Below are 10057 nucleotides of genomic sequence, written 5' to 3'. Positions count from 1 at the left end.
ACTCTGAAGACCCAGCTAAGCTGTACCCAGACTCCTGACTCACAGAAAGCACAGATAATACGTTTATATTGTTTTAAGCTGCTAATTTTGGGGGTAATTTATTAACAGATAACTAATACAACCCCCATGATATCTAGGAGTTCTCTATGGAGTCCAACCACTTTAGGATTAGGATATTGGAATATGCAGTCAAATCTTCAAATCATAATAAATTTTTCATTTTCTAGGCATTGTCCTATATGCATTTATTTCTCTCTTGGATCTTGTGAGGAGGAGTCACTTGTTGACAACAAAACTAAATGTTCTTGCATCTCTTGTCCAAATACCATTTTCATCTCACCCTGACATCTGCCCTGATTTTGGCAGGCCATATGCCAGGGAGACTAGCATTTATGGTAAAAAGTCGATAGTTGATGGAGTGTGGTTCACTCATTGGGCAAGTCCCCTAGAGCTAAAACTTTGTTGTGTTTGGAAATTGGGATTCCATTTTGGAGCCAACATTGCTTGTCTAGGAAGTAATGAGCAGCAGAATTCTGCGTAGGTCAATGCAGTCCCACATCAAAACAAGCAAAGATAAAGGACCTGAGGTACAGGGCTTTAGGGCATTTATTCATTTTGCTTCTTTAACTTTTACTTTAGGTTAGGGGGTACATCTGCACGTTTGTTATATAGGTAAACTTGTGACATGGGGATTTGTTGTACAGATTATTTAGTCACCCAGGTATTAAGCCTAGTACTCATAAGTTATTTTGCTTGACCCTCTCCCTCTTCCCATCCTCCACCACCTGATAGGCTCCAGTGTGTGTTGTTCCACTCTATGTGTCCATGTGTTCTCATCATTTAGCTCCCACTTATAAGTGAGAATGTGTGGTATTTCTGTTCCTGTGTTAGTCTGCTGAGGATAATGGCCTCCAGCTCCATCTATGTCCTTGCAAAGGACATGACAAGTGGAACTGGATTGGTATCCCAGATTTGGTTCCTATTTATCTTGCTTTGCATTTCTTCTTGATTTCACCAGCATCTGAGCTTGTATGTGAGGTTAGAGAAAGAACGTGGCAGGAATAAGCTCTGAGGATTTGAGAAATTTGTCCTCATGGGTTTGAAGTTCTTAAGTTGGCTGTGGTCATCCAATTGACAAGCCTAAACTTTGGTACCATGCCTTTATACGTTGAGATTGAAGAATCTGACTGTGGGAAAGTCCAGTCTATTCCCAGCAATTTATTTCCATCTGTTTTATTTCTTCGATGCTCCAGTCATCAGATAACCTTCCAGCTGACTGAAGATACACAAGCAAGTCCATCAGAGACAAACTGGGGAGGCCAGGCCAGAAAAACCAGTATCGTGAGCTAAATAAGTGGTAGTTTTTATTAAGCCATTAGGTTGTGATGTGGTTTGTTACTCAGTGCCCGATAATTGACGTAGACTGACACCATGTGTATGTTTCCTCCAACTCATCTCCTTGGTGGGTTTTGAGATCTTGAAGGCAAAGAACTATAACTCATCAGAAGGTCCAATTCAGGTATTTGCCTTGGGTGTGAGCTTGGCTATGAAACAGTAGAGACTACTGTGGACCAATGCAATGCCAGGTGAACCACTCCTTTAATTGTTTATCAGTGTTGACCCATCTCTCATATATCATTAGCTTCAAGAATCTTTGGAGTAGCCCCAAATTCCCATCTACAGAGGATCTACCACTGTGGTTTCCTTCCTGGGCATATATCCTCTTTGTTCCAAGAACAACTTTCAATTTTCATTCAGAGAGCTGTTCTTCACCTATTCCCAGTTCCTGTGTTTTGGGTGGCACTCTATCCCTAGCTGCAGAGGTGCAGCTCATGTTATATGTGATAGACATTCTGTAAGATGGTCCTTAAAGACCTCCACTTTCCAGTAGTCTCACCTTGCATAATCCCTTGCCCTTAAGCATGGGCTGGACTTACTAGTAAGGAACAGAAAACAGAAACATGATAGGATGTCAATTCTGAGATTAGATTGCAAAAAGACTGTGGTTTCTAAACTGGGCACTCTCACTTGAATCATGTGCCCTAGAAGAAGCCAGCTGCCATGTCCAGAGGCAGCCCTATGGAGGGACCTATGAAGTGAGGAATTGGGGTTGCCAACAACCATGTGAGTAAGCTTGGAAGTGAATCCCATCTTCCCCCAGTGGAACCTTCACATGTGACTGCAACCCTGGGCAATAGCTTGGCCACATCCTCATGAGAGACTTTATACCACCTAAGCCATACCCAGATTCCTGATCCACAGACATTGAGAGGTCATAAATGTTTATTGCTTTAAAGTTTTGGGGTAACTTGTTACACAGTAATAACTAGCTAATACAACTCAGGTTTGGCCAATTAAAGCACCTCACCTGTCTCCCCTCTCCACCCACAGTGCTTGGCTCAAGAATGTACATGTGACCAGGCTGAGTCAACTGGAATAAACTACAATACTTTTATAGGAGCTCACACTCTTTCTCACTGGACATGATCCTAGAAGGATTAGAGGCCAGGATTTCTGCAGCCATGTTGTCCCTACAAGTGGGGAGTCCTGAACTATCTTATTGGTCTCTATAACACCAGTATCCAGAACTGTGCTTGGCTCAGAGTCGGGGCTCAATATTTATTAAATGAAAGATGGGTTTATATCTGGCAGAGGGGGAAAGTTTGAGAAGCTGGCATGGAATGAGGAGGAATAAGAGGCAGCAATGGTAACCTCTTCTATATAATACTGTCTTAAATGGGATGCATGTTCAAACATCTGTAGAATCCCAGGTATTTTTGTTTTCTAAATGTGATGCCTAGAACACTGTTTCTTCCTGAAGTTTAAATGGGCTTCAGCCAACTTTAACTGGCAGACTTTCTAAAATTCTGCAAAGATTAGTGCACTAGGTAAGATCAATGGATTCACTGTATCTTTCCAATGCTCCATCTACTGAGGCTCTTTCAAGAAGGGAAGAGATGAATACACTCTGTAGAGAGTCATAATGTACATAGTGTGAACACATTTGCTCTTTTCTGCTACCCACTAGCCTTAGCAGCTACAAAGGCATGTGCTACAGATTGGATTACTATATCTTTTGAAAAGAAAATAGAAGCATGACTTCATTCAGAGAAGAAGGTATTAGATTGACACCCAGTGACTCAGTACTGTGCCACTCTGCTCTGAGAGAGTGCGGGTCCTTATCATGCCAGCAGGGTTTAGAAGCAGTCTCCCTTATTTCTCCCTCTTCTCTTGGGCCTCCCTGGACAAGCTGTTGGAAAAAAAAATGGCTTATACTCCCGCCTCTTTTTTTGGCAGGTGCTTAGCTAAATTAGGAGAATATAAGTCAAAGGTAAGTCGTTTTACAAACAGCAACATCCTCATGGACAACAAAGGATTCTCTCTGCACTGACACCAGCCTCTTTCCTGACTTTTGTCATGGCTGGAATAAAATCTTACGTATCTTGTGCTTGATACATAGCTTAATAAACACGAATCACATTGAGTGGGTGGCTGCACACATACCCTGATTAAGGGCACAAGAAAATATTAAGGTCCTCAAACCTGTGACTCACGAATGACAGAGGTTTCAACCTCAAGTGGCTATAGCAGCCAGGGAAGTGGATGGAGGGTATAAGATAATAGGGGGTGGTGGAGACTGTGGCAAAATGAGAACATACACTGCTTTTAAAGGAGACAGCATCTCTCAGTTCTGTGGAATTATTTCCATGTGGAAATATAGGCTCAGAGCTGCTAGTCTTTTGTTTCTTTTTTCAAGGGTATCTAAAAGTCCAGGAATTTATATAAAGTCTCTGATTTTGTCATGTTCACAATGGTTTTGATTAAGTAAAATTCCATGTGAGTAAAATTAAGCTTATCTAATGGCTACAAACTGGATCTTCAGTCTGTAACCTCTGTAACATAGTCTATTTAAGAAAAGACATATAAACAAGAGCTTGCATATATTAATTCAGTTTAATCATATCAATTCTTAAACAAAAAACTTCCTCCAAGAGACAATAGTTCACAGTAACTGCAAAGCTTACTCACAATTTTTAAAAATATCGCTCATGCTTAGCATTCAAAGAAGATATTATAGAATAACTGTAAAAACTTTTACCAGGAACATCAGCTTCTGACTTGAAAAATTACAAATACTGAAGCATTTTGGTATCAGACACAGTAGTTTTGACATTGTCTGTTCATTTGATGAGTTTCTGGAAGTTTGGAAAATTGTACCTCTATAATTGGATAATGCGCTTATTCTAAACTAAACATTTTCAAATGTAGAAAACAAACTAGCAAGCTACACATACAAAGAAAAGCCCTCTAAGACAAGCTTTCCACATGTTGAATGCCAGCATGTGCACCGTGAATCCTGGAAGACTAGAATTGATACATACGCTTGGCCTGAAGTCTTACACCCCAGGCTCAACGATGGAGTTTGCATTCACCTACACATTAATGACAAACTCTGGGTTAGTATAAGAGAAGCCAGCAAATTCATTTTGGTCCAAGTTCATGATGAAGAGTTTATCAGTGGGGGTCAGTTCCACAGGCTGTCTGGTGAACTCTTTGTCGAAGTTGGAGGTGTCTCTCTTGTCTCTCTGCCAAATGGAAAGTAAACACATTAACACAGCATAAGAAGAAAGACACAGGACCTAGATATGCCAGTCATTGGGTGGCTGATACCATCTCATGAGCAGAGTCAGAAAGAGCCCTGTGCTGAAAATTTTTAGCAGCTGCACTCCACGTACTAGCTTTCATTTCACATTGTATGTTGGCTTGGGGATAGAAATGTGGTGGAAATTTTCTAAGAAAAGAAGTAAGTCATTGAATTTCAGTTAAGAATTGCCATAAAGTGGTGTGTGTGTGTGTGTGTGTGTGTGTGTGTGTGTGTGTGTGTGGTGCTGTATTTTCTTTGGCTTTAGGATGAATTGAATTGGAAGCTACTTATTACCATGCTTAATGTTATAGAAATAATCATTAGGTAGAGCGTCCTGGAGAAAACCATTCAGTAGCAGCCCAGGTGGCTAGAAGACCTCTTTCTTTGAAAAGGTGAACTGCTGCCCATCTACTCTGCCCCCAAGAAGGCAGAATGGCCATGTGGAGAAATCAGATCACTGCTTAATGAAAGGAATTGACCACCGTCAGCTCGAAAATCCACCCACAGTCTAGAATTGGGTGTTTATCAGGCAGAAGTTCTCTCCAAAGACATTTTTAGCATGTATCTAGTCAACAAACTATAAGAGAGAAAACCCAAAGCTTAAAGGAGGGTGTGTAAGGGGAGCCTTAAAACAAAACAAAACAAAAGAAACTCAAAGCAACTCGATTCTCCTAGTAAGTCTGGCATTTCTTTTTTTGTTCAGTAGGGAGGTGGAGAAGAAATTAACCCCCATTTACTAGCAATTGCTTGGGGCAAGTCTCACCAGGGAACATCAGAATGTGGGCTAATAAAGGAATCTGTATGATGCTCCGACCTCTTCAGGGTCCTTGCAAGCCTCTTGTCTTTCCTCATCATCACCACACCCACCTGGGGCAGGTAGAGCTGGAGTCCTCACCTCCTATATATGACATATGAGAGAACCGAGGCACAAGCAGGCAGGGTGGCTTGCCCAAGATTTCAGTGGGTTCCTGATTTTTACCTGACCACATTGCTGCTATGTAGGCCTCATCTCAGTCTCTCGGACTGGAGGGACAACCCCATGGCTGTTTTATTACAAGACAACCAGGGAAGAAGGCCTTGTATTCCCTAGTGCCCTGCACATTCCCGGGCTGCAGCCAAAGTTGCCTCAGATTATAAAGGCCAGGGGGTCGGTAAGGATTCACTGACTCATTAGCGTTTGAGCCATCACCACCCAGGCTTTAGGTTTAGCCCCCTAATGGGCACTAGCTGTTAAGGATCTCTCATTGCTGGGTTCACTCTCCTTTGCAAAACACCTTTTACAAGACTTGCTTCTTTGTGGCTGCTCCCCTGAGATAGGTAAAATGTCTCTATGGAGTTCCCTCCTTACTCTTGCCAAGTCTATGTGAGGGTGTGGGAGTGAGGTGGGCACACTGAACTCAGGAGTACATGTGGGTATGTGTGGCTAGAGTGGGGCAGGCTAAGATGCTGATGGAGCTGTTTCCTGGGTAGGGTCCATCTCTACCATGTCCCACCTGCCCTTTTTGTCTTGTCCTGCTTGCTGTTAGCCTGTGGGGTGCTATAGGAGTTTCCATCCCCCAGGCGCTCAGCGTATTACTTCCGGTGTTCACAACAAAGCTCGAATGCCTCCTTTTTAATATTGTCTGTGCATCTCTCTCCCAATCCCCACAAGTCACACTTTAGCATCCTTTAATTATCTTGATTGCACTTATTGCTTTCAGAAATTGTCTTGTTAATTTATTATTTCTCTCCAAGAAACAATATTCTTGGAGAATTTCTTGGAGAGAAACAATAAACAGGGTCCTCATCTGCTTCTTCACTAGTGTATTTCCAGTGCTAAGAATAGTGCCTGGCACACAGTAGGTTGTTTGTAATTATTTGTGGAATGAAGGAAGACTTGGGATATGCCTCTATCCTTTTTGCAACTTATAATTGTCCCCGAGCCAGAAACTTTACTCTGAGGCAAAACAATGGAATTGATTCCCATTGATCCTAAAGGTCTCCCAAATGGGCCACTGTCCCTTTTGAACCCCTGTATGAACTGAACTGTGTTAGGGCCCCTAAAGGTCTGAGAACTCCAGGACAGTGTGTGAGCTAAAAGGCAGGTATATTTGGAGCTAGAAGACACAAAGCTGCCTTTTTTTTTAGGTCTCCCCTGGTCTCATCAACCCTATTTCGCTTTCCCTGCCTGTGGGCCTCTTATCAAAGATTCCCTTCTGACCAGCCCCACCTTGGAAAGCCCTGCCCCGTTTGTTGTGCTGGTGATGGCTAATGCTTCAGATAACCACATGGTCCAGACAGGACTTGCTTTTATGGACTTTGTCCTGGGGGCAGATCCCCAGAGAAAATACTCCTGGATTTTACCGTAGAAGTTGGGAGAGAATAAGCTTCTCTGTTGAGATCATTTCTTTGAGGTTGATAGCATCTGAAGCCATGTGAAAACAGTAGCACTCATCCAAGGAGGGTTATTAATTCTACTGACCTCCCATTAATCCCCCAAGAAGGTCCTTGTTGCTATGGCCCTGTCCTCTCTTCAAAAAGCTCTGTTTCTCAGTTTCTTCTGCACTGGAAATGTGGATAGAAAAGGAAGTGGTAGAAATTCTGACTTTCCATGGAAAGTTTCTCTAAAACAGACTTTGGCTTGAGTATCTATTTCTGCAAACTATTAAACTTTTGAAAAATAATGGCAAGAATTTGGAAAACGTTGAGTGCAGTATTTATAACACTGTATTCCTTCCTTCCTTCCTTCCTTCTTTCCTTCCTTCCTTCCTCTTTCTTTCTTTCCTTCTTTCTCTTTCTTCTTTCTTTCCTTTCTTTCTCTCTTTCTCTTTCCATTCATCCTACATTGTTTTCTAAAGTTGTCTCAGATCATTTCTCAATGGCCTAGTGTTTCTCCATGGTTTTTATCTTCCTGAGAGCATGTCCAAGCAAAATGGGATCATGATCCAACCACCAGATGAGGGACCTCAATGGGATCCCTGATCTGGGATCATGATCCAACCACCAGATAAGGGCCTGTTGGTGGGCCTGGCTCAGAGATGTCTGCTGCCTTGCTACAGAGCAGAAAGCGCCCTGCACTTTCTGGACAGGACACCCAGGTTTTTATCCCAGCTGACTGACTTTGGGCAAGTTCCTTCCTCTTTCCAGATGCCAGTTTCTCAACAATAAAGTGAGGGAGCTTTGCTCCGATTTCCCTCCTTCTCTTACTGCCTAAACTTGTCAGATAGAACTTCAAGTTTGCTTCACCTTAGGTCCTGATTGCCACCACAGTGGGGACAGCAGGGACGGTCCCCAAGCCTGAAGCAAGAAGAGGACAGAGAAGGATGAACTGCAGGAGACTTTGCCTAAGCAGAAATCCAAACCCCATTTTTCCCTAAAGATGAGACATCTTACTTCAAGGACATTTGTCAGGTTGTTAAAGTTCCCTTGATGGTCTCTCAGAAGCCCTGGAACTTCTGGAAATCACTTGAACTGTGATAAGAATTCTCCTTAGAGCTGCCTGAGAATAGCAGGACACGGCAGGCGAAGAGGGGGAGTCACCTGCTGCCTTAATCCGCTCAGACAGAAATGAAATTTCTCCCACCCAAGGGTTTCCTTGGGCTTCAGGGAGCTCACAAAGCTGCTTGCTAGAAAGAATATTTAGTCCAAGCTGGGAGGAGTGGTGATTTTGATAAGAAAATCAAGAGCCCCATTCACGTTCCCAGCTGGTCTCTAAACTTGACTTTGGGCTCCAGTATCCTCGTTGGCTCTGGCCAGGTCATCCCACCCCACTACAGCCCACCAGCAGCCCCTGAATGGGCCACAGCCCCCGCCCCTCCGAGTGGCTGAACACTGGGGCCAAGATTAAAGCTCCGCAGTTAGTTCCTTTCTCCTGAGATCCCTCCTCAGTTCCCACTTTGTAGTTTAGGTCCATGTTTCTCAAAAAGATCAGTTTTCCTTGAAATAGTATTTCTTCTTCTTTTCTTTTTTTTTTTTTTTATTGTATCTCGATGCTAGAAGAAAAATGGCACATAACAGAGATCCAGATACAAATGAACATTTCCACAAACATCTTGCAAAACAACATCAAAGTGAGGAATACAACCATCTTTGTTTCAAGAAACGGTGTCTTTTTCAGAGCACTTAATTAGCTTTCTGAAGCCAGTAACAAACCTAGATTTGTAACAAATCCCATTCCCACAGGCCTGAGTCTGCTAGGCTCCGCAGCCGTCTTCTTGGTTAAATCAAAGCAGGTCGTCATTGTGGTTAATAACATTTGAACACATATTTTAAAGCATGTGTAACAATGTGAGTGACCTTTTTTTTTCTTTTTTTTTTTTTCTTTTGCATTTGAACAACAACAGAAACAAAACCCCAAAGCAAATAAAGTTTGAAATGTAATGTAAAACCAGGGCCCTTTGGGGGCCTTGCTAGAGTGACTGTGTTGTTTCAGGGAGTGGTGCCAAATGCCCTTTTCAAGTAGTTTGGGGATGAGGGTGAGCAAAGACATAAAGTATCAGAAACTACAACACTGAGGTAGCACCCAAGCTGGTTGCCCTTTGACCCCTTGAAGTGCTTTTAGATTGAGACCGTCTAAAAGCACATTCTTGGAATTTTAGAACTTTGATCATCTTAACTTTGAGTTTACAAAAATAACAAATAACATTTTATTTTGAGCATGTTCTTTTCAAGGTCTGGTGCCTCCAGAACAGGTGAAATAAAGGGATTCCTCTTAGGCAAAGCAACCATACACTTGGATACAAGCCAAGCTCCAGGCCCGGAAGTGGAAGAGTACCGCTAACATCCAATTATCCACAGATTGGATGGTTGGGGGTGAATATGGCAGTGCAGAAAAAGAGGGAAAGAAAGCAGGCATTTTCTCTCCCCATTGGGTCTACTTAGCTGACATGCTGCGGAAAATAAATTGTAAGAGGACTTTGATAATGTGTTAATTATGCAGCTGCATTTTCCATAGGCCATCTGCATAATCCCATCTCATAGAGATGCTCCAAACTACCTGAGGACATTTGGGTTCTGAAACACTGTCACTCTAGTCTCATCAGAAAATCAAACATGGATGCAACTTGGCAATGAAAAACATAAAAATGTCACCACAATAGCCGTTGAGCTTGAATGACAGAAATGAAGGACGGAGATCTACACATCTACTTAGCTCTTGACTTCGGGTTTTAAAAATTCAGAGTTAACAAAGGAAAATCCTTCGAATTCTGATTGGTCAATATTCCTGATGACTTCCTGGTCGGGAGGTGTTAGGACTGGTGGATGGCGGGTGAAAAATCGGTCGAAGTTTTCAGCATTTCGCCCACACTATGAGAGGGGAAGAAAAGAACTTGTGGTGGGTGGGAAAAAAACAAAAACAAAAGCCAAAATAAAACAGAACCTAGCATAATTGGGTGTGCTTTTCTCCATTCCCTTCCCTTTCAGAAACTCAGA

General features: G+C 42.6%; 1 protein-coding gene across 4 annotated transcripts in view; it reads right to left on the bottom strand.

Annotated features, from left to right (window-relative positions):
* Positions 1 to 3935: 3935 nt before the first annotated feature.
* Positions 3936 to 10057, bottom strand: part of PRKCB (protein kinase C beta) — a 380988-nt gene continuing 374866 nt past the window's right edge. For 3 of the 4 annotated variants that reach the window (XM_016929638.4, XM_054668319.2, XM_063797718.1), the window contains one exon: positions 8583 to 9931. In XM_016929638.4, the coding sequence (XP_016785127.1) occupies positions 9773 to 9931 (159 nt within the window). In that variant the 3' untranslated portion in view covers positions 8583 to 9772. Of the gene's footprint in view, positions 4587 to 8582; positions 9932 to 10057 lie in introns of those variants that run through there. The other variant, XM_003315019.7, reaches the window with a different exon arrangement.

Source organism: Pan troglodytes, chromosome 18 (assembly GCF_028858775.2).
Source record: "Pan troglodytes isolate AG18354 chromosome 18, NHGRI_mPanTro3-v2.0_pri, whole genome shotgun sequence".
NCBI classification, from domain to species: domain Eukaryota; kingdom Metazoa; phylum Chordata; class Mammalia; order Primates; family Hominidae; genus Pan; species Pan troglodytes.
The sequence above is the reverse complement of the archived record's forward strand: the minus strand, read 5'-3'. Positions and strand labels throughout refer to the sequence as shown.